This window comes from Gobio gobio, assembly GCF_949357685.1.
Source record: "Gobio gobio genome assembly, chromosome: 22".
In the NCBI taxonomy this organism is placed as follows: Eukaryota; Metazoa; Chordata; class Actinopteri; order Cypriniformes; family Gobionidae; genus Gobio; species Gobio gobio.
Genome location: NC_137118.1, coordinates 46,971,967 through 46,997,737, shown reverse-complemented (window position 1 = coordinate 46,997,737; position 25,771 = coordinate 46,971,967). Strand labels below are relative to the sequence as shown.

At 38.1% G+C, this 25,771-nt stretch overlaps 1 protein-coding gene across 1 annotated transcript in view; it reads left to right on the top strand.

Moving 5' to 3' along the window:
* The window catches only part of unc5cb (unc-5 netrin receptor Cb), a 337,306-nt gene extending 312,533 nt beyond the window's left edge, over positions 1–24,773 (top strand). Inside the window, exons 13-16 of the mRNA XM_079803827.1 lie at positions 5,754–5,903; positions 15,795–15,959; positions 19,760–19,938; positions 23,507–24,773. Coding sequence (XP_079659953.1) covers positions 5,754–5,903; positions 15,795–15,959; positions 19,760–19,938; positions 23,507–23,666 — 654 coding nt within the window. The 3' untranslated portion in view covers positions 23,667–24,773. The remainder of the gene's footprint in view (positions 1–5,753; positions 5,904–15,794; positions 15,960–19,759; positions 19,939–23,506) is intronic.
* The last annotated feature ends 998 nt before the right edge of the window (positions 24,774–25,771 follow it).

The following is a 25,771-nucleotide window of genomic DNA, read 5'->3' as shown; positions in this document are numbered from 1 at the left end:
CACATATTCTTATTCTGTGACAACTTATTTACATTATGTGATGTTTTTTTTTAAAGTTGTGTACATTTTGGGACTTTTTATTGAAAAACAAAAAGGTTCTATCTACAAAGTCGAACTCTGACTTGGCTCTATAAGGTTCTATCTGCGTGAGCCAATCAGCACTTCGAATGCACAGAAGAGGACCAATCAGGATCAACTTTATAGGTTGTGTCGCCGGCTTTTTCCTTGACAGGAAAGATCGCAGACACACAATATCTGTGAGGATTATGGCACACAATGCAAAGTTTTTAAGAAACCTCAAGATCGACAATTTTATTGACGATCTTGTCAAGGACAGCAGCCCGAATTCCAGGCATCACATATAGTCAGTGAATCATTTTTCAATGATTATTAAACTTTATGAATTAATTTGCTGAAGCATGTCTGTTTTCTTGCAGTTTTTAAAGTCTTAAAATGTCTTAATTTTTACAATATTAAGCCTTAAAGGTCAAATAGTAAAAAGTTTAATTGATGGGGTCTTAATTACAACAATAAACGTTAGCATGTTATTTCAGCCATACTGATGTCTAGAGAGAAAGCCATTTTACCTGGCACACTTTAGGTGGAATAAAATCCTGCTCAGATGTATTACAGTAGCTGCTTTCTGTCTAAACAAAAGAAAGATGAACAATTTCTGCAGTAATGTGTTTAATTACCCACCAAATTGGTACCAAAAATTTACATCTGCACTGGACAAAATATTTAGACCTGCCTAGCTTAATTTGAAATGTCCTAAATACATGGAAGTGCTAAAAATATGAAATAAATGTCATAAGAAAGGATAAAATTTTACATTCCAACACATGTTGAGACATTGTTACAACATTATTTTTTATATTTAATGTTCAAATAATGGTTTGGCAGATAGAACCTTATAATTCTAAGCGAAAAGTGTTTTTTTAGAATTAGAAGGTTCTATCTGCATTTGACCCATTCCAAAAATCCCCATTTACAATTTTGAGAGGATTTTGATATTGTATATTTAGAATACATTTAGGGTCCCTGTTATTTTCATGTTTGAAAGAAACTTGTTCCCCATATACATTTTCCTATATGTAATGCAAAAACTTTGAAGCTCAATATCTCAAAACTGCTCAGAACGCAGATAGAACCTTATAATTCCAAGGGGACGATTTATTCATTCAATTTCATACTTAAATGCTGCTGTACAGCTCTGAGCTGCCAGTGTAAATCTTTATATATATTTATTTTATATTATACTATACTCTAGGAATGTGTACAAGGGTTTTTTTTAAGTAAAGTTTTAAGTTTAAGTAAGGTTTTTCAATTCTTTTAAGTAAAATACAGAAAGACTATTGCAATTAAAAAATAGTCTTTTTTCTCCTTAACCTCTTGCTGTTCCTGTGGCTTAAGAATAGAATAACAAAAAACTGATGTGACAAGCCATCAGAACCGAACCGAAAACCGTGGTTAAAAACCGAGGTGTGTATTGAACCGTGGACTAACTGTATTGTTGCATCCCTAATATATACACACACAACTAATAAAACTAGAAAACATGATCATTTATATACAGTAACATATGGAAATCAATTTAATGATTTTTAACTGGTTCTTTTATATGAATCATCTCCAACTTATTCAACTGAATGAATATAATTTTCTAGTTTTTTCTAGGTTTATCAGTTATATAGATGATATATATATTAGGGCTGTCAAAAGATTAATAGCGATTAATCGCATCCAAAATAAAAGTTTGTGTTTACATAATATATGTGTGTGTACTCTGTTAATTATTATTTATATATAAATACACACACATTCATGTATATATTTAAGAAATATTTGCATGTATATACTGTATATACATTTATATAATCTATAATATATATGTATGTGTGTGTGTGTAATCTAATTTATATTTCAAATATCATCATAAACATTAAATTCTGATTTTATAAATAGTCTTTATATATTTTTAATATACGTGTGTGTATATTGGTGATAGCAGCTGGCAGGCAGCAGCATTTATTAGTGCAAACAAGGGCATTGTCCATCCTTTTCCAATGAGCTACTGTCATTGAAGACAGAATACTTGATTCCAAGTGTAAATCTATTGTCATAAGGCGGCAGCTTCATCACAGTCACACAGCACGAGTCAAATGTAAGCAAAGTTTTAAAAAAAGTAGGTCTGTCTGAATATTCGATTCTGATTGGCTGGAAGGTGTGCAATTAAATAGTTTTAATGCACAGGTAGTTCCAGGTCAGTTGAATCACCGTTCTATATTAAAGCGCAGTTTATATTGAGGCGCGCGCACACACCATAACTAGATGTCTCATCCGTGCTGGCGGCCATCTTGTCACAGTCAGCTCGCTCACTCGTAACATTATGTTTTAAATGTACTTTTTAAATAACCATAACTTGCTAAATTTTCTACCGATTTTCAAACTGTTTGGTTTGTTATAAACGTCAGAGATGTAGTTATGACACTGTATACTTATGAATGATTATTCATAATTTGTTCAAATATCCAGAATTTAGTGATGTTACGTATGACACTGAAGCGCATGCAAGACAATTTCGTATCGCGGTGTGTATTGGTTTCCCAGAGTCACGTGATCGATGACAAATGAAGCCTCACTTTCTGTCCAATCATGTGCGCGTTTCGCTTTGTGTGTCAGAAGGTTCGACTTACGAGTCCTTGTTGGATCAATCAGTCTGGTTGGTGGGTTTGAGGAGAGTGCTATATTTTTTGTTGTGTCTTTTTATTTCGGTAAAATCTTTGCACTTTTGTTTTTTTTTTTAGGTAATTTGGTGTTGGTATTTGGGGTTAGGGTGGGATTAGGGGATAGGGTGTTGGTGTTTGGTCAAGGGTTTGTATTTAGAGAAATGGCAACAGGCCAAAAAGAAAGACTTCCCCTATCTGGGAATATTTTGAGTTTATAGCTTCCAATGTATGTATGCTTTTCTACTATGTAAGAGGAGAAATAGACTCTTTTTATTTACAGCTTTTATTTCTTAATAAAAATAATTAGACTTTATCAGCTTTCTATCATTCCTACAGTTACACAAGCACTATCACTGCCAAGTGTCATAAGCACATTTAATGATCATATCACACAATTTCCTTATTCACTGTGTGTGTGTGTGAGTGTGGCCTGGTAAACCCTACGTTATGGGGACAAAATGTCCCCACAAAGATGGCAATATCCGAAATCCTCATCCTTGTGGGGACATTTTTTTTGGTCCCCATGAGGAAAACATCTTATAAATCAGACTAAGTGATGTTTTTTGAAAATGTAAAAATGCAGAATGTCTCCTGTGATGGGTAGGTTTAGGGGCAGGGGCAGAAGTGTGTGTGTGTGTGTGTGTGTGTGTGTGTGTGTGTGTGTGTGTGTGTGTGTGTGTGTGTGTGTGTGTGTGTGTGTGTGTGTGTGTGTGTGTGTGTGTGTGTGTGTGTGTGTGTGTGTGTGTGTGTGATGGGTAGGTTTAAGGGGCAGTGTAGAGGGATAGAAAATACGGTTTGTACGGTATAAAAACCATTACGCCTATGGAAAGTCCCCATAAAACATGAAAACCCAACGTGTGTGTGTGTGTGTGTGTGTGTGTGTGTGTGTGTGTGTGTGTGTGTGTGTGTGTGTGTGTGTGTGTGTGTGTGTGTGTGTGTGTGTGTGGAGAGAGAGAGCCTATATTAGATCTTATTGAATCATATAAGCTCAATTATATTTTATTGTCACACTTTAATGAGTAAATTAATTTATTTAATGGACAAATTAAACACAAAAGTGTAGGCTTTTATTTGTACACAGCATTGTGTGGTTGCTTCATCTGACAGAGCTTGGGCTTCTGGCTGCTTTATTTTAAATAAGCACCAGACGGCGCTGTTCTCGAAGCTTCGAATCTTTTCCCGGAACAGTCAGGGGAAAGCCTCAGTGCTTCACGAGGCTTCATTTTCCCATCCCTACCAGAATTATAGCCACGTTAATAACGTTTGTAAGAATCCAAACCATTTGTAAATCCGTCAAGATTCCAGCGAGATAAGAGTATTTGTGTTCATATCACTCAGGCGCCACAGAGCCCACCAGAAAGCTCGCCTGTTACAAAATGGCCGCCAGTGATGACGCTCCTTTATTATTATCTGTCACACGCAGAGAGCGGAGTTCGCGCTGCTCATTCAGGAGCACAGAAACTTGTTATCAACGCCACACCGCGACTTTTTAGCTATAAAATAGCTGAGCTACTGGATCACCCCATTATATTTCTCAGCAATGATGGCGTTACATCGCTATTTTGAAGTAATAAACGCACATCTTCGTTAAGAGAGACGCTGAACAGACGCGAATCTCAGGTACGAATCTCTCTCTCTCGATAATTAATTCAATGAAATGCTATAATCAATTCATTCATTCAAATAAATGTAATCTCACGCACTACTTTATCTCTGTGTCTGATTCAAAGCGGGCCGAATGCTAGATCTCACGAGCCGTACCTGACTAAAACATAACCGTCAATTTTACCCATCCGGTCAAATATTGCGCTGCAAACACTTTAATAACAGCTTATCAATGTTTTGTCTGTTGTCAAGAGGTCTGACTGCTCCATTTTTAGGTACTAAATCATCATCGGAGGCTGATATGCTAATCACAAGTTGTTGTGCGACAGGGAACATAAATGCGCCATACGTCATCGATATCACGATATGACACTTTTTTATCATGTAAAAATGTATACCGGTTTTATCGTATGATATGGCACACCCCTAGAAGACATGAAGCATCTCCAGTCACTTCATGAGCACTTTACCGTTTCATTCGACAAAATCTATCGTCTTAAACACACACACACACACACACACACACACACACACACACACACACACACACACACACACAAGAACTCGAAGGTCTCCAAGGCCACCCGTCAAAATAAAAGTTCAGTTCAACAAAGTAATTGTGACAAATACATTAATGTTGCACAGTAGAATTTAGCTACGTCTCAATGTAATACTGCTATATGTATTTAATTTATACAGTGGAGAATATGCAGTGTTATTTAACATACTTAAAAAGCCCTGTTTATTATCTTCTGTTCTATTTAAGTTGGCCTGATGAATGTTAAATGATCCAGTCTGTGTTTATTAGAAAGGATTTGATAATGCAGCAATAAACCAGCTAGTAGGCTATGAGTTAATGTATGTTTTTATTAACTTTGCTGATTTAAATACATTCTATTTATATAAATAAGAGGGCAAGTGACAAATAGCGGCCAATAATTGTTTGTTAAAATCGGTATCGGCCCCAGAAACTGAATACTGTGAAAGTTAGTTCTGTTTGTTAACTTTATTGTGAAGTGTTCAAAAGTTGCTTAAAGTAGTTTGCTACTTTTTGTTTGTAGCCTGTAATTTAACTCACTTCAGTTTAAAAGTGCAGCGTGACGAGTTAAATCATGAGCACTTGGCAAACTGAAGTCTCAGTCGTGTGTGTGTGTCTTTGTGTGTGTGTTTGTGTGTGGGTGTTAGCAGCAGATGTAGTGTAGGTGTCAGCAGGCCTGCGACAACATCATCTGAATATAAACAATGATATGAATATCATTTCTCTTACCGCTCGACACATTAACCCACTGCACGTCCTACTAAATCGCAGACCAACCATGTTCTCAAAACTCATTAAAAAAGTGTGAGTTGATGGCAGATGAACTGCGTGTTTGTTCCTGCTGAGCGCTGACGGACTTCCTGTTTGTGTGTGTCCGTCAGGAGGTGCTTCAGATGGAGAAACAGATGGGCGGGAAGCTTCTGGACGAGCCCAAGTCTCTGAACTTCAAGGACAGCACCCACAACCTGCGTCTGTCGCTGCACGATGTCCCACACACTCTCTGGAAGAGCAAACTCATCGCCAAATACCAGGTACACACACACTATTTCAGTGTAGTTTTCAAGTATCAGGGTTCCCACTCGTCCTGGAAAACCTTGCAGAGGTGGACAAAGTGCACAACTCCATTACTCGAGTGAAAGTAAAAGTACTACTGGTCAAATATTACTCTGTTACAAGTGAAAGTTTTAAAAACCATTTTTACTTAAGTAAAAGTACAGAAGTACTTGCTTTTAAAAGTACTTAAGTATCAAAAGTAAATTTCCTTTTTTGTGTCAATGCATTATTTTATTATTGTTGCATTGTTGTATAAATGCACGCTATTCCATGGTGGTTTAAGCCAGTCAGTGATGCTCCATACGACCACCTTGAACTAATTTAAATACTTAAGTTACAAAGCTTTTTACAAAGCTGCTGTCACTTTAAGGCAGAATGCACAAATCCTACACACTGATACACATCCGATATTCCCCCAACTGTTTACGTTCACTTAAGACATAATCAACTTTGTTTACGTGAATACTTTCCAAAATGAAAATTGACATTTTGTGTGTATTGGTCTGTTTAAGTGTGAAAAAAACACAGAAGAAAGCTCTATTCAGTGCTCGTGCTCTGGCATCTGAGAGACACAAAAACCAGACTGAACTGAGCTCTTTCATCAGGCTTTTTCAGATTCATCCATATGTTTATGCTTCTCTTTCTCCCAGACATTTACATTTTGCAAAAAAAAAAAAACTTTTAATGAAGAAAAAATATCTACTGACTTGCAAATCTGCTACAGAAACGACTTTTGACTTCGAGGACCTTGATAGAAATGTAGTGGAGTAAAAAGTACGATATTTGTCTTTCAAATGTAGTGAAGTTAAAGTAAAAGCTTCCCTAAAAAAATAATACTTCAGTAAAGTACAGATACTCAAAAAGTGTACTTAAGTACAGTACTCAAGTAAATGTGCTTCGTTACTGTCCACCTCTGAAACCTTGAAAACCTGGAAAATTGATTACAACTTTTCCAGTCCTGGAAAACGCATGAAAAATTTGAGAAAATGTAAAATGTCCTGGAAAATCTTGTTGTTGTCTGGGAAAATTCTTTAAAAAAAAGTTATTTCTTTAGCCGAGTATAAAGAGTTTATCGCTGGCCCAAACAATTAGCGCTAGTTGCAGAAAGCACAAGTTCAGGAATGCTGAGTTTGATGTGTGTGAGTAGTTTTGAATAATGATGTTTAATAGCTAATGCTAATAACTGCTCAAATGTATGCAGTGAATGCTAACTCGTAAGCTGCTACCTAATCACATCATTTTGATATAAAGTCACATTTGGGTGTTATAAAGTTAGAATTGCAAGATATAGTCAGAATTGCGTGATATAAACCCCCAATTCTGACCTTTTCTTCACAATTTACTTTTTTGCGCAGTTGCGAGTTTATATCTTGCAAATCTGACTTCTTTTCTCAGAATTGTGAGATCTAAACTGAGTTATAAAGTCCAATTTTCGCGTTTATACCACAAATATGTTAACTCGTAATTGCGAGAAAGTCAGAATAGCGAGATAAAAAGTCACAATTACCTTTTCTTTCTATTCTGTGGTGTAAACAAGCTTCCAAAGTCATAATGTATGATTAAGAGCTCATATTGAAAAATGCTGGATTATTAAGTAATGGCAATAAACTGTACGGCTTTTAAAGACTTAGAAAGCAATATTTGGCATGATCCTTGTCTTTTATTCCCGCCGTAGTAAAATTGAAAATGTTCTGGAAAAGTACTGGAAAATGGTTGCTGAAAAAGAGTGGGAACCCTGAGTATGTGTACTTTAACAGAGTTTATTTAGTTTGGAAAACTTTTACTTCACTACATTCCATAAAAACACATCGTTCCTCAATCGATTTCTTCAGGTCAGAATAATGAGTCAATGACTCACTGAATCAAAATGAGCCATGAATATCGTTTGAGCGTTAACGTGGCGAAAAGTAGGTTGCTAAAGAATTTATATAAAATTATATAAAACTAGTATGTTTGCATAATGTTCCTCTTATAATTAAATATCAACAGATTTAGCCAATTTTATATTTGTCGCCACAAATTTAGTTTTACCCATTTATTTCACTTGTCTACTTTGCACACTTGAATCATCACTAATTTAAATTCAGATTTTAGTACATTAAAGTTTAATGTTTTGCTTATTTATCTTTCTTAATTAGCGCTGACTCGTGCTGGCTAAAATAAATATATCGTTCATCAATTACCTTAGCGCATTAAAAATCAAGTTCTTTTGTATTTTTACTCAAGTAAACCCCAAAATAAGTACTTTTACTGTTAAAGGGTTTGTTTTATAAACTTTAACTGAAATAAATTAAAATATAAAAATAGTTTAGTTTAACTTGATGTCCTAAAATAACTTAAACTGGAATTAAAATGAATAAAACCTGTTTGACATAATACAAAATAATAATAATAAAAGTGACAGAAGCGTACAACAAAATGACTAAAAACTAAAATTAAAAAGTGTAAAAACCAGATGGACATTAAAAAACGAATACAAATTGACAACACAACAAAATTATTCAAAACTGAAATAAAAATGGACAAAAACACAACAAAATCATTAAAAACTGAAATAAAAATGGACAAAAACACAACAAAATTATTCAAAACTGAAGTAAAATGTATATTTTATACATAGACATATAGACATAAACAGTGGTTAAATTGGGATTTATTATGTGGGGGGTTCAGGGGGTATGCTCGCCCGTGAAATAAAAAATAAATCAATCATTAAATGGCACTTTCTGGAGAGTTTTGTACATATAAATGGAGAAATTGAGTCTTACATATGTGAAAAACTGCAAGGTTAAGAGCATATACTTTGCATTGTTGTAGTATCAACAGATATTAGGACATTTACCATTTACATTACTGTTAATCAGTCATCACTTGATTACACATTGTATTTCCTTGTAATGATATAGTGACCCATACAATGTGCCAAACATAATGTGCCACATGAAGAGACAGTGCAGCATATGACAGTAGCAACTAGGGCACAATATATCGAAATATCGCAAATGTACATATTGCAAGGGCACGCAATATCTGAATGATTCTAATAGGCTACTTCAACATTGTGAAAATTTTACGTTTTAGGTCGATGCTTATAGCAGAGAATAGACTGTTTAACCTTTGTAGCTTTATTATGTATCAGTGTATATTTGATTCATGTGAAGACTACTGTTTTTAGTTCTAATTTCTAATAACCAAGATAATTTAAAATAACAAAAATAATCGTCCACCCCTAGTTCAGGTGTCTTTGTTTACCTGGAGGTTCTTGATGTTAAGTTTTAGTTTGATATAACTATATATTACCAAGTCAAGCAAATAGTTTTTGGTATTTAAATATTGGCATTACATTTTTTTGTTTGTTTACATTGATGTTAAAATTATGTTGTCTGATTTGTGACATACATTTTGCTAAAACACTGCTGGTCACTTTCAGAAGTTGTAGCGATGCTTTCTTTTCCCAGAAAGAATGTGAAACACATAAATGGTATCATTCTCAGTTTTTAAATAATCTTTTTAATATAATTTAAATAGATTTTACACACATAAAGCAATATCGTAGCGCATATTGAATATCGCATTATTTAACAAGGATATCGCATTTTTCTTCAATATTGCACAGCCTTAGTAGCAACAGCTGAGAAGATTTGGGTCTGTGGTGACCAGGTCCACCTCACACAAACTTCCTTCTCCCATTCTCTGTCTTTACTACTACAACACACACACACACACACACACACACAGCCTACTCTGCGTCATTTCACATCAAGGTATGCACAAATCACAAAAATAAAATCAATCCATCCTTGTGGAAAGGTTGCTTGGTAGCTAAAAGTAGGTCTAGCAAGTCTTATATTTCTGTAATTCACACAGATCAAACACAAATATGCTGACTGAATAGATTGCTAGTTTATTTTGAGTAGCCAGCTAGCAGTTATCTTGGCAGTTTGCTGATAATCCGGTGTCTGAGAAAAATCACATGGTCAACTTAGTCTTGGTTATTTAATTTTGATTTAGTGTGTGTGTGTGTGTGTGTGTGTGTGTGTGTGTGTGTGTGTGTGTGTGTGTGTGTGTGTGTGTGTGTGTGTGTGTGTGTGTGTGTGTGTGTGTGTGTGTGTGTGTGTGTGTGTGTGTGTGTGTGTGTGTATAATAAAAACTATAACAGTAAGTCAGTGCCATTAAAGTAATAGTGTTGTGGAGTGAGGGGAACTAAATAATGTTTGTTTTATTTACTCAATGCAATTTTGACCCACTATGACATATATTCTGGATAATATACCATATATTAACTTCATGAAAACTTGATCAAATGTCATGCATAACTTCATTAGAATCATTAGCCACGTTTACATGCGCACTTTTTTGTCATTCCGATTGAAAGATTTGGTGGACTGTTTACATGACACGTTGTCTAAACCGATCTGGTGTTTACATTTGCTGACTTTCAATCCGAATCATTTTGTGACATGCGCGCACAGTTTGTCTGTCGCATAGATTCGTAACGTTGCCAATTATAATAACTGCGACGTTCGTGGATCAATAGTTCTGTGTTGGTCATTTTTATATTTATTTATTTTTCTGTGGGCGGACATGCGCTAGTTTAACCTAATTTATGTCCTACACAATGGCTATTTAAACAGCTGTGAATGATGAATGCAGTCTCAAAATAAATTCAATTAATGTAATTTGAAAAACACAAAATTAACAATAAAATGCACCCAAATTATTAATAAACACATAGGATAAACATAGGATTCAAGACGTGCTCCGCATCATTACTAACGTTAGGCTAGATGCATAAATATCTAAAACGATTAAGGAAAGATACCATAATCACAGAGGTATAAATATTAACAAAAGTAATTAAAGACCGTGGGTAATGTTACTTAACCAATTTGAAGCAGTTGTTGAACTTCTTTTATATAGGCCTGTTTAACTTACGAGAAACATTGACACATTCTCTCCAGCAGCTTGAATGTTCCCCGTTGAAATGGCAGCTCTCAACGGCCACCAGGACTTGTACAGTTTTCCATCCATCCATCCATCTTCTTCCGCTTATCCGGGGCCGGGTCGCGGGGGCAGCAGTCTAAGCCGAGATGCCCAGACTTCCCTCTCCCTAGACACTTCCTCTAGCTCTTCCGGGGGGACACCGAGGCGTTCCAAGGCCCGCCGGGAGACATAGTCCCTCCAGCGTGTCCTCGGTCTTCCCCGGGGCCTCCTCCCGGTTGGACATGCCCGAAACACCTTCCCGGGAAGGCGTTCAGGAGGCATCCGGAACAGATGCCCGAGCCACCTCAGCTGTCCCCTCTCGATGTGGAGGAGCAGCGGCTCTACTCCGAGCTCCTCCCGAGTGACTGAGCTCCTCACCCTATCTCTAAGGGAGCGCCCAGCCACCCTGCGGAGAAAGCTCATTTCGGCCGCCTGTATCCGGGATCTTGTCCTTTCGGTCATGACCCAAAGCTCATGACCATAGGTGAGAGTAGGAACGTAGATTGACCGGTAAATCGAGAGCTTCGCCTTACGGCTTAGCTCTTTCTTCACCACGACAGACCGGTACATCGACCGCATTACTGCAGAAGCTGCACCGATCCGTCTGTCAATCTCCCGTTCCATCCTCCCCTCACTCGTGAACAAGACCCCTAGATACTTAAACTCCTCCACTTGGGGCAGGAACTCTCCACCAACCTGGAGTGGGCAAGCCACCCTTTTCCGACTGAGGACCATGGCCTCGGATTTGGAGGTGCTGATCCCCATCCCAGCCGCTTCACACTCGGCTGCAAACCGTCCCAATGCATGCTGAAGGTCCTGGTTAGAAGGGGCCAACACGACAACGTCATCCGCAAAGAGCAGAGACGAAACCGTGTGGTCCCCAAACCTGACACCCTCCGGCCCTTGGCTGCGCCTAGAAATTCTGTCCATAAAAATTATGAACAGAACCGGCGACAAAGGGCAGCCCTGCCGGAGTCCAACATGCACCGGGAACAAGTCTGACTTACTGCCGGCAATGCGGACCAAACTCCTGCTTCGGTCATACAGGGACCGGACAGCCCTCAGCAAAGGACCCCGGACCCCATATTCCCCCAGCACCCTCCACAGGATGCCGCGAGGGACACAGTCGAATGCCTTCTCCAAATCCACAAAACAAATGTGGACTGGTTGGGCAAACTCCCATGAACCCTCCAGCACCCTGTAGAGGGTATAGAGCTGGTCCAGTGTTCCGCGACCAGGACGAAAACCACACTGTTCCTCCTGAATCCGAGGTTCCACTATCGGCCGGATTCTCCTCTCCAGTACCCTGGCATAGACTTTCCCGGGGAGGCTGAGAAGTGTGATCCCCCTATAGTTGGAACACACCCTCCGGTCCCCCTTCTTAAAAAGAGGGACCACCACCCCGGTCTGCCAGTCCAGAGGCACTGTCCCCGACCGCCACGCGATGCTGCAGAGGCGTGTCAGCCAAGACAGCCCCACAACATCCAGAGACTTGAGGTACTCAGGGCGGATCTCATCCACCCCCGGTGCCTTGCCACCGAGGAGTTTCTTGACCACCTCGGTGACTTCAGCCCGGGTGATGGACGAGTCCTCCTCTGAGCCCCCAGCCTCTGCTTCCTCAATGGAAGACGTGACGGCGGGATTGAGGAGATCCTCGAAGTATTCCTTCCACCGTCCGACAACATCCCCAGTCGAGGTCAACAGCCGCCCATCGCCACTGTAAACAGCGTTGGTAGGGCACTGCTTCCCCCTCCTGAGGCGCCGGACGGTTTGCCAGAATCTCTTCGAGGCCAGCCGATAGTCTTTTTCCATGGCCTCACCGAACTCCTCCCAGGCCCGAGTTTTTGCCTCCACGACCACCCGGGCTGCAGTCCGTTTAGCCTGTCGGTACCTGTCAGCTGCCTCAGGAGTCCCACAAGCCAGCCAGGCCCGATAGGACTCCTTCTTCAGCTTGACGGCATCCCTTACTTCCGGTGTCCACCACCGGGTTCGGGGATTGCCGCCTCGACAGGCACCGGAGACCTTGCGTCCACAGCTCCGAGCAGCCGCTTTGACAATGGAGGTGGAGAACATGGTCCACTCGGACTCAATATCTCCAGCCTCCCTCGGGATCCGGTCGAAGCTCTGCCGGAGGCAGGAGTTGAAGATCTCTCTGACAGGAGACTCGGCCAAACGTTCCCAGCAGACCCTCACAGTACGTTTGGGTCTACCGAGTCTATCCAGCTTCCTCCCCCGCCATCGGATCCAACTCACCACCAGGTGGTGATCAGTTGACAGCTCCGCCCCTCTCTTCACCCGAGTGTCCAAGACATACGGCCGCAGATCAGATGAAACGACCACAAAGTCGATCATTGACCTACGACCTAGGGTGTCCTGGTGCCATGTGCACTGATGGACACCCTTATGCTTGAACATGGTGTTCGTTATGGACAAACTGTAACTAGCACAGAAGTCCAATAACTGAACACCACTCGGGTTCAGATCAGGGGGGCCGTTCCTCCCAATCACGCCCCTCCAGGTTTCACTGTCATTGCCCACGTGGGCGTTGAAGTCCCCCAGTAGAACGACGGAGTCCCCAGTCGGAGCACTTTCCAGCACCCCTCCCAGGGACACCAAGAAGGCCGGGTACTCCGCACTGCCGTTCGGCCCATAGGCACAAACGACAGTGAGAGACCTATCCCCGAGCCGAAGCCGCAGGGAAACGACCCTCTCGTTCACCGGGGTAAACTCCAACACATGGCAGCAGAGCTGGGGGGCTATAAGCAAACCCACACCAGCCCGCCGCCTCTCACCATGGGCAACTCCAGAGTGGTAAAGAGTCCATCCCCTCTCGAGGAGTGTGGTTCCAGAGCCCAAGCCATGCGTGGAGGTGATTCCGACTATCTCTAGTCGGAACCTCTCAACCTCACGCACAAGCTCAGGCTCTTTCCCCGCCAGCGAGGTGACATTCCATGTCCCAAGAGCCAGTTTCCGTGTCCAGGGATCGGGTCGTCTAGGCCCCCGCCTTCGACTGCTGCCCGATTCGCTTTGCACCGGCCCCTTACGGTCCCTCCCGTGAGTGGTGGGCCCACGGGAAGGTGTCCCCACGTCGCTCCTTCGGGCTGAGCCCGGCCGGACCCCGTGGGGGAAGGCCCGGCCACCAGGCGCTCGCATACGAGCCCCAACCCCAGGCCTGGCTCCAGGGTGGGGCCCCGGCTGCGCCATACCGGGCGACGTCACGGTCCTCCTTCTTTTTGTCATCATAAGGGGTTTGTGAACTGCTCTTAGTCTGACCCGTCACCTAGGACCTGTTTGCCTTGGGAGACCCTACCAGGGGCATATAGCCCCGGACAACATAGCTCCTAGGGTCATTCGGGTACTCAAACCCCTCCACCACGTTAAGGTGGCAGTCCATGGAGGAGGACTTGTACAGTTTTATATAGGTGTGATTCTTACGATTCTTGTGATTCTTTATAAGTAGGTGATTCTTACACTTTACAACAAACAATAAATAGCTTTTATAAGACTTGTACAGTTTTATAAAAGCTATTTATTGTTTGTTGTAAAGTGTAAGAATCACCTCAGAAAAATAAATTCTTCTGTCAGGCGCAGTTGAAGCCAATAGGACAAACGCTGTCAAGATGAGATGCTGTAGCTATGTCTGTGTCATTATTCCAACATTTTTATTTCATAACTTTTTAGTTCATAAGTTATTAAATAAAAAAGTTTAGTACCTCAGAAAAATGAACTTTCTTCTCAGTCAACATTAGCCTGGTGCGAGCGCAGCACACACTCTTCAGTTGTGGAGACGTGCTGTATATCACGTCACAGAAAGTCGTGCACTCAAAGTAATCGGATCAGTTCGTTTACATGGTGGAATTTTTTGTTTGATCGGTTCATGAAAAGGTTTATCCCACACCTCTCAAACCCGATTATAGTTTCATTCGGTTTGGGCATTTTTATTCCGATTGAGGTATTTATATGCATTGTTGGGCAAAGTTACTTTGAAAAGTAATGCATTACAATATTGCGTTACTCCCTTAAAAAGTAACTAATTGAGTTACTTAGTTACTTTTTAAGAAAAGTAATGCGTTATGTTACTTTTGCGTTACTTTTTCTCACCTGGGCTGGGCTTGTTTTTGTTTATAACAAAAAAGTTATATTTTTGTGCAACGGTAAAGACCTCTTCATACCAAAATGTAAATAATAAGCCCCAGGCTGAGGTAAAGATGCAGATTCCCTCATGAACACTAGAGGGCGCAGCTCTGGATAATGGAGGATAGGACGCAGGAAAAAGTTTTACCAATAAAAACTAAAAATCGAGTAATTTTCATCATCAAAGGTCAGCAGCAAGACATTGGTCAATTAAATATAAAGGTAGATTATGCATAAAAATAGTTGTTTTATTTATCATTTAATTATTGGAGGTTTGCGTAGTACTCTGATTTTGCATTTGACTGATTTTCTTCATTTTGAGTTGGACAGAATCTTTATTGTGCAAGTGAGATAAATAAATGCTCACATTTAGTCTAGAACTACAATAACCATCATGTACACACACACACACACACACACACACACACACACACACACACACACCTCTTCACTAACTCTCAACATGAGCTGTCAGTCAAATTAATGTGAAAAAGTAACTCAGATATTTTGTTGTAAATTTTCAAAAGTAATGCGTTACTTTATTAGTTACTTAGAAAATGTTATATTATTATGTAACTCAAGTTACTTGTAATGCCTTACCCCCAACACTGTTTATATGGAGCTTTTTCATTGGGATTGGACTTTTAAACCGATTACAGAGCTCCATGTAAACGCACCTATTGTGTCAGTGCTTGTGTTTGTCTGAGCTGCAGTGATCATGGATCGTGTGTGTGTGTGTGTGTGTGTGGCAGGAGCTTCCCTTCCAGCAGGTGTGGAGCGGCTCTCAGCGTAACCTGCACTGCACCTTCACCCTGGAGCGCTTCAGTGCCGCCACACTCGAGCTGTCCTGCAAGCTGTGTGTGAGACAGGTGGAGGGCGAGGGACAGATCTTCCAGCTCAACACCACCCTGTCTGAGGTCAGTGTCTGAACCCGGAGTATAGCTCATAAGCCCCGCCCTCTCCATGTAATTCAATGGGACCCCAGTTACACTTCATTTTTTTCCGAAGATGGTAGTTCTTATCGCTGACGTGTGTTCAAGTGTTCACTTTTCCTGTAAGTTTGGTTTTAGTTATTGATGCTATGAAATGGGGTCATGATTGACAGCTGTGCTAGCAAATGGGTCTGCAGGAGTGGGAGTGTGGGCGGGACCTTGATCACGCAGCTCCTCTGGGAATACAGTTAAGGAAGTGGAGACACGGCGTCCATCTTTTTTGCAGTGTTGTGAACTTTTCATCTTCTGAGTTTCCTACACTTTAGAAGATAAGACCAGGAGATTTCGGGATCAAACAGAAGTTATTCTTTTAATGAGAACTCTCTGTGCTGCAGGTCGTCTGAAAACAGTCTGACTCAAACAGTATACCTGATTATATACATTCCAAAGGCGGAGGGATTTACATTGAGATTGAACAAAGCATGTAAATTAAATATACAGGTTTTGGGAAAACCCGTCCAGACAGAGTATCACCAATCCTACTCCTAATCAGCATAACTATTCAAACGCATAGAGGCAACGACGGTGAGAGTCTGAAAACAGGTCCGGCAGGAATCTCCTGCTGGAAAACCCCAGAATTATTATGTATACCTTAAATGCTAAATACAATGTACTTTCTTAAATTTGTAATCTTACAGCAGTCTATGCTGTGAACGGACACTGATCCACAGAGTATTTGGCCACGCTAGTCACGCTAATCAACGTTCATTACATCACAACATCTAACAACTAAAGCTAAAACCTTTACATTCATTCATTTAGGCTTGGCGGTTATAATAAATATTGTTTATCATGAATAACACAATAATTTATTTGTTTTTTATCATTATATTTATTATTCCTGTTGTGCTCTGAATCTCGTTTACAGTGTTATTGCAGTTAACTAAAGCTAAACAATGTTATTTGAAATAAAATAAATTACGTTAACGTAAAATAAACGTTTAAAAACATGAATATTTTACATATTCTACTAACTTATATAACTCAAATGAAAACTGAAATATGCCCAAATAGTTTTTATTTGGTAATAAAAATGACAAATACACACAACAAAATTATTAAAGCTTAGAGTAAATTTCAAATGAAAACAGGAAATAAATAGTAATTAGAGGAATAATATAAACTATTTTATATTACTATTTAATTGTATATCTGTGGTGTTTTAGTATCTTCGAGATACTATTATAGTTTTTATTAATATTTTAAATATTTTTATGTTTATTTGAATTGTACTTAGTTTTAGTAATTTAGTAAAATTTAGTTATTTATTTATTATTATTTCTTAAAGTCTCCCTTCAGTCAATAATGTTATCCTTTAAAACTCCTCTTTATCTAAATATGTGATTTTGATTATCAGAAATCAATTTCCTTAAATTAGCATGACTGTAACCCGACACCCTCGCTTCATTTAGTGTAAGCGGAACATGAATATGCAAATGAGCCCCGCCTCCACTCACTCACAGTGGCTCGGATCACATGATCCACTCGCTCAACTGCAGTAAACGCTGCGCGACGGCGAGAGCGAAGACTGTTTCTGCACTTCTGATCCTCTCATTAACTGCAGACGCTGTGAATAACTGACTCAACACAGTAATAACACAGATATTCATGAGAGTGATGCGTTCAGATGTTATTCATGTGATGGAGTGGCTCCATGTTCATGCGTCTCTGATCTGGAGCGGCTCATCAGAGATGTTCTGTGTAAGAGGCTCATCAGAATCAAACCGGACGCTCTGAGATGACCTCTGACCTTCATCCTGCAGGAGTGAGTGAATCTGCTGATCTCACGTTGACAGCCGGTTTCAGGATTTCTGCTGCGTTTCTGCTTTATTGTCAGTCATTGGGGTTTGTTCTGATGAGTTTAAAGAGTAATAATGTTTTATGTTTATTATTAAATCACCTTCAAGTTGTTTTTCAGAACATTTTACCTATTGTCATTATTTTTTTATTTATTATTTCAGTTTTAGTTCACCTTTTATTTCCAGTTAGTAATTTTACTGCTTATTTCATATTTTTATAAATGTATTATTTCAGCTAACAAATACATTTTATTAATAATTTTAGTATATATATTTACATTTGAGTATATCATTTGTGTATGTATATATATATAATATATATATATATATATATAAATAAAAATTGCAGGTAGTTATATATTTGAAAAAAAGTTAGCAATAAAATAAAATTCAGAAAGTATATTTATAATTTTATGCATGCAATATACTTACAAAATAAATATACTTATTATTTAGCCTTTAAAAAATTATAAAAAAGCATTACTCAGTTTTAAAAGCGATTTTATAAATGTTTTTTAGGACAGTATTTTAATAATAAATGTACCTTTTTTATAAATTATAATTTGTCATTATTTATAATTTTATGCATGCAATATACTTACAAAATAAATATACTTATTATTTAGCCTTTAAAAAATTATAAAAAAGCATTACTCAGTTTTAAAAGCGATTTTATAAATGTTTTTTAGGACAGTATTTTAATAATAAATGTACCTTTTTTATAAATTATAATTTGTCATTATTTATAATTTTATGCATGCAATATACTTACAAAATAAATATACTTATTATTTAGCCTTTAAAAAATTATAAAAAAAGCATTACTCAGTTTTAAAAGCGATTTTATAAATGTTTTTTAGGACAGTATTTTAATAATAAATGTACCTTTTTTATAAATTATAATTTGTCATTATTTATAATTTTATGCATGCAATATACTTACAAAATAAATATACTTATTATTTAGCCTTTAAAAAATTATAAAAAAAGCATTACTCAGTTTTAAAAGCGATTTTATAAATGTTTTTTAGGACAGTATTTTAATAATAAATGTACCTTTTTTATAAATTATAATTTGTCATTATTTATAATTTTATGCATGCAATATACTTACAAAATAAATATACTTATTATTTAGCCTTTAAAAAATTATAAAAAAAGCATTACTCAGTTTTAAAAGCGATTTTATAAATGTTTTTTAGGACAGTATTTTAATAATAAATGTACCTTTTTTTATAAATTATAATTTGTCATTATTTATAATTTTATGCATGCAATATACTTACAAAATAAATATACTTATTATTTAGCCTTTAAAAAATTATAAAAAAGCATTACTCAGTTTTAAAAGCGATTTTATAAATGTTTTTTAGGACAGTATTTTAATAATAAATGTACCTTTTTTTATAAATTATAATTTGTCATTATTTATAATTTTATGCATGCAATATACTTACAAAATAAATATACTTATTATTTAGCCTTTAAAAAATTATAAAAAAGCATTACTCAGTTTTAAAAGCGATTTTATAAATGTTTTTTAGGACAGTATTTTAATAATAAATGTACCTTTTTTCTATAAATTATAATTTGTCATTATTTATAATTTTATGCATGCAATATACTTACAAAATAAATATACTTATTATTTAGCCTTGAAAAAATTATAAAAAAGCATTACTCAGTTTTAAAAGCGATTTTATAAATGTTTTTTAGGACAGTATTTTAATAATAAATGTACCTTTTTTTTATAAATTATAATTTGTCATTATTTAAATATATAAATATATATATATATATATTATATATAATGTATGTATGCATCTTTTCCCATTTTGTCCATATTTTTTTAAATACAATTTTTGAACGTTTTTGTGAGATGATGAAGTGCTTTGCGTCTGAAGGTGTGTGTGTGTGTGTGTGCAGGACTCTCAGTGCATCGATACGTCTCTCCTGGATCCGGCCAGTAACATCACCACACTGGTGGGTCCAAACGCCTTCCGGATCCCACTGTCCATCCGGCAGAAGCTGTGCGGGAGTCTGGACGCCCCTCAGACCCGCGGCAACGACTGGAGGATGCTGGCGCACAAACTCAACCTGGACAGGTGTGTGTGTGTGTGTGTGTGTGTGTGTGTGTGTGTGTGTGTGTGTGTGTGTTCAGAGTTACAGTACCACTTCCCTTTAAAGTGTAAGAACTATTATATACAGGACCGGTCAAAAATTTGGACACATTACTGTTTTTAATGTTTCTGAAAGAGTCTCTTCTGCTCAAAAATACAGTAAAATAGTGAAATATTTTTTCTACTGTAATCAAACTGTTCTCTCTGTGAATATATAGTAAAGTGTGATTTATATCCTGTGATCAAAGCTGATTTTATCATCATTACTCCAGTCTTCAGTGTCACATGACCCTTCACTAATCACTCTCATAGGTTATAAAAAATCTGAACTGGACCAGCACTAAATAATACATAATAAATCATGTGAATTTTATAGCCTTTCTTCAGGATTCATTGATGAATAAAAAGTTAAAAAAGAACAGCATTTATTTAAAATAGAAATCTTTTATAACATTATACACTACCGTTCAAATGTTTCGGGTCAGTATTTTTTCTTCTTCTTTTTTTGAAAGAAATATTTTTATTCAGCAAGAATTTGTTAAATAAGTTATATTAAAGATTTATATTAAAGATTTATATTGTTATTAAAGATTTATATTGTTATTAAAGATTTCTAATTTAAATAAATCCTGTTCTTTAACTTTTTATTCGTCAATAAATCCTGAAGAAATCCTCATATTAGAGTGATTAGTGAAGGGTCATGTGACACTGAAGACTGGAGTAATGATAAATTCAGCTTTGATCACAGGAATAAATGATATTTTAAAGTATTGCTGCGTCCCAATTCACATACTATCCGTACTAAATAGTTTCCGAAAATAGAATTAGGATGTCCCTAATCGTAGTATGTTGAAAAGAGTATTTCAAAGATTCCCGGATGGTCGACTATTTCCGGTCAGAATCCGAAGTGCAGATCCGCACACACTCTAACGGCTGATATTACCCACAACCCATTGCGAGATGGACGAGGATTCGATTAGAACTACAAACGCGGATAAAAAAAAGTGTTAAAAAAAACTACAAACATGGCGGTTATGCGAATCCGACGGTTAAGTAGAGAGGTTTAGATAAAGGGGTTTGAGTGAGCAATTATCAGTATTTAACCTGACAAAAATATATTTATTCAGTATTATCTACATTATATTTGACCTGCAGCAGCATTGAGAACTTTTGTAATGATACGTTTGGCCATTAACTTTGCAAACACATGAGGAGTCTCTGCATTAAAGAGACACGACTGGCAGATCAACGTGCGACTACACTTCTCTCCGATACGGCAGGAGATTAAACTGAATGTGGATGATTTGAATTGTGACGATGATTGACAGGGCCGTTAAACGGTGACACTAAGCAAGAGTCCGTTATAGATGACGAAGTAGTGTCCCAAAGCTTGCACACTCTTCTGCTACACACTCAAAAGTGTGTAGTTTTTCTTCACAAAAAGAGTTCATACTTTTAGGTCGTAGTATAAGTAGGTGAATTGGGACATAACTTGAATTAAAATAGAAGACCATTATTTTAAATTGTAATATTTCACAATATTAGTTTTTTTCCTGTATTTTTGGTCAATAAATGCAGAATTGATGAGCAGAAGAGACTCTTTCAATAACATTAAAACAGTGTCCAAACTTCTGACCGGTACTGTTAGTATGTGTGTATTAGAGATGCACAGTCACTCCAATCCACCTCAATTTATGCTTCTCTCTGATATTAATGATCTGATCGTCACATTACTCATATTTAAATTATCTGCTTTTAAATGAACATTATTTTACTTAAATGCATTTCCTTAATGGAGTAAACAGGCTTTATTCTCTTCAAACTTAAACTGGAATGTCACTGCGACTTCTTAAACACACACAAGAAATTAAATACATTTATCCCAAGCAAAGAGATGATTTATGATACACTACTTCACTCAAAAGTACCGTTTAACTTCCTTTTTAGTTGTTTTTAAAATTTCTATTTTCCCTCCATTACGGTTTAAACGAGTGAAGCAGCTGCAAGGCTAATGAGAGTCTGCAAATCAGCCCTGACCAAAATTTACACTTTAACCCCCGGTTCCACAGACAATGCTTAAGCTAATCCTAGACTAAAATGCATGTTTGAGCTATTTTAACTGAACGAATCTTGCACTGACAAATCTTAAAATATGTCAGTGGCATTGTTTTGTCTCAAGATGCACACCAGCAATGTTTTTTTCTTGGGCACGTTTATAAAAGTTACTTAAATGTCCTAATTGAACTAAGGCCTAATCCTGGCTTAGTCTAAGCCCTGTCTGTGAAACCGGGCCTAAATGTGTTAGGAGTTTTCCAACATGATGGAAATAGTTTTATATAATGACCACTAGGAGGCACTCTAGTCGCATGTTTTCCTCCTAGAGTTATACATTCTTGTTGAAAACAAGAAATAGTGATGTATGTTCAGTACATTTTACCTTGAGATGAGAGTTCTGTGTCTTTATTTAAATCCACAAAAAAAAAAATACAGAAGTCTAGAAAAATAAATGTGTATTTTATTTTTTCATTTGCATGGTGCAATTAAGTGCAAAGTGCTCCTCTACTTTTAACTCACCTGCACTTTATTGCACCATGCAAATGAAAAAATAAGAATACAAAAAATAGTATTTTTCTAGACTTCGGTCTGTTTTATTTTTTTGGATTCAGTGTGCGTTCAGCCTTTTTTTCTGCTTTTCTCAAGTTCATCTTGTTTGGTTCTACACACCTGAAGAAAAAGAGTATTTTTTTCAACTGAGAGCACACCAACTTCCTTCAATTTATTAAAATCCACACAATGATTTCTCATCCACCCACGACCCATAATTAATTATTTTTTTTATGCACCGACCCGTGAATTATTTGCAGATATGACCACGATCCATGCACCACTAATGTCAGCAGGCGCTGTAGTCACATGTTTTCCTCCTAGAGTTATACATTCTTGTTGAAAACAAGTAAAAGTGTGACGTATGTTCAGTACATTTTACCTTGAGATGACAGTTCTGTCTTTTTTGGGGGGGATTTTAATAAAGGCTGAAGTCTAGAAAAATAAATTTGTGTTTTTTTTTTCATTTGTATGGTGCAATTAAGTGCAAAGTGCTCCTACTTTTAACTCACCTGCACTATTCCACCATGCAAATGAAAAAAATAAAAATACAAAACATTGTATTTTTCTAGACTTCAGTCTTCGTTTTTTTTTTGATTCAGTGTGCGGTCAGCCATTTTTTCTGCTTTGCTCAAGTTCATCTTTTTTGGTTCTACGCACCTGAAGAAAAAGTTTTTTTTTTTCAACTGAGAGCACACCAACTTCCTTCAATTTAAAATCCACACAATGATTTCTCATCCACCCACGACCCATAATACATCATTTTTTTTTATGCACCAACCCGTGAATTATTTGCAGATATGACCACGATCCATGCACCACTAATGTCATGCATCACTAAAGTTAGCACATTTATAGTTTTCCACTGTGTAATGTTCATCAACCATCATGGCAGCACAAGTGAATCCTGCTGAGAGCTAATGCCCAGTTTCCTGTGTGTCCGCCTCAGGTATCTCAACTACTTCGCCACTAAATCGAGTCCGACCGGCGTGATTCTGGACCTGTGGGAGGCACAGCATTTCCCCGATGGCAATCTGAACCGCCTGGCCGCCGTGCTGGAGGAAATGGGCCGCCATGAGAACATCGTGTCCATGGCAACCGAGCACTGACACCTGCCCATGGCGCCGGGCACAGGAAGTTCCCGGAGGGCGTGAGAGCTCGAGTCACAGCGGGCGGCCCAGATCGCTGCCAGATCACCGTGACGACGGCAGACCTGCTCCAAACACGTTTAAACCGCAAAACAAGTCGACTTGAAAGGTGACATCCCAAGGGAAGAGTCTGTACGATTTCTGGTACAGTTTTGTATTCGTCGAATCAGTTTCTCAGGAAACGCGACTTCTGATGTCCAAGTACTGGACCGCCACGTCACATGACCGAAGCGCAGACATCCTCGACGTGGTGATGAAAACAGTGTTGAAAAATGCCTTTATTTATACGTTCCTTTCCTTTCATATCAGTTTTGTTTGTTCTCACTGGTGTAAGTGCGCCATCCAGTGGACAGAGCTTGTAACTACACGTCCAGCCTCCTGTGTGTATATATACAGCAAACTGTAAAGTTTAACAGTGTTATTACGATTATTATTCTTTCATTTTTTATTAATTGCGTTTAGTGATCTGTATGTAATCAAAATTTAGAAGAAAGACAAACTAGGGACTAAACTCTTTCAGCTCGCCGTGTCCTGGATGTTGGACCTCTTCTGCTTTGGGACTAAAGCGTGACGGACACAGTTCAGGAATAAACTTCAGTGGCCACACATAAGTTCATCATAATCACGTTGCTTTTGTACGGTGTGGCTCTGTGAGGACAGTGTGTGGGTTTCATTACGGCATGTGAATCGCTGCGACTTTAACGGATCAGAGGACGTGAAGCGATGGATGCATGCGATAGTGCTGCAGTAAAAATAACTGTATAAAGAACAACTAAACTAATAGCCATTTGAGTGTTTGTGATTTCCAGCACCGTCTCTTCTGTTGTCCAGATTTCTAAAGCTGTCTATGCAAATTCTGCATCCTTTAACAAATGATACATGCTAGCAGTTGCTTTCCATAGTTATCAATCACGCGATTATATTTATAGTGAGGATGTTACTTATTCTTTTATGGCACGTTCATGATGTACTTTGCGAAAGCTTGCATATCCTCTGTGAAGTTTCTGTACAAAATGTAAGAAAGAATTTTTAAACAAGTAATAAATTATATTTATATGCAACACTGAGTACAGACGCGTCTTGTGTGTTTTTTTGTGTGTGGTTTTATTTATATAGTGCTTCACAATGACATTTTTCTGTAAAGATGCTTGAAAATAAAGCATCAGATTTTAGTCATCACATTACTCACTTAGGTTACACTGCTCTCGTCCATCACATTACTCACTTAGGTTACACTGCTCTCGTCCATCACATTACTCACTTAGGTTACACTGCTCTCGTGCATCACATTACTCACTTACGTTACACTGCTCTCGTCCATCACATTACTCACTTAGGTTACACTGCTCTCGTCCATCACATTACTCACTTAGGTTACACTGCTCTCGTCCATCACATTACTCACTTAGGTTACACTGCTCTCGTGCATCACATTACTCACTTACGTTACACTGCTCTCGTCCATCACATTACTCACTTAGGTTACACTGCTCTCGTCCATCACATTACTCACTTAGGTTACACTGCTCTCGTCCATCACATTACTCACTTAGGTTACACTGCTCTCGTCCATCACATTACTCACTTACATTACACTGCTCTCGTCCATCACATTACTCACTTAGGTTACACTGCTCTCGTGCATCACATTACTCACTTAGGTTACACTGCTCTCGTCCATCACATTACTCACTTACATTACACTGCTCTCGTGCATCACATTACTCACTTACATTACACTGCTCTCGTCCATCACATTACTCACTTAGGTTACACTGCTCTCGTGCATCACATTACTCACTTACATTACACTGCTCTCGTCCATCACATTACTCACTTACATTACACTGCTCTCGTCCATCACATTACTCACTTAGGTTACACTGCTCTCGTCCATCACATTACTCACTTAGGTTACACTGCTCTCGTCCATCACATTACTCACTTAGGTTACACTGCTCTCGTCCATCACATTACTCACTTAGGTTACACTGCTCTCGTGCATCACATTACTCACTTACATTACACTGCTCTCGTCCATCACATTACTCACTTAGGTTACACTG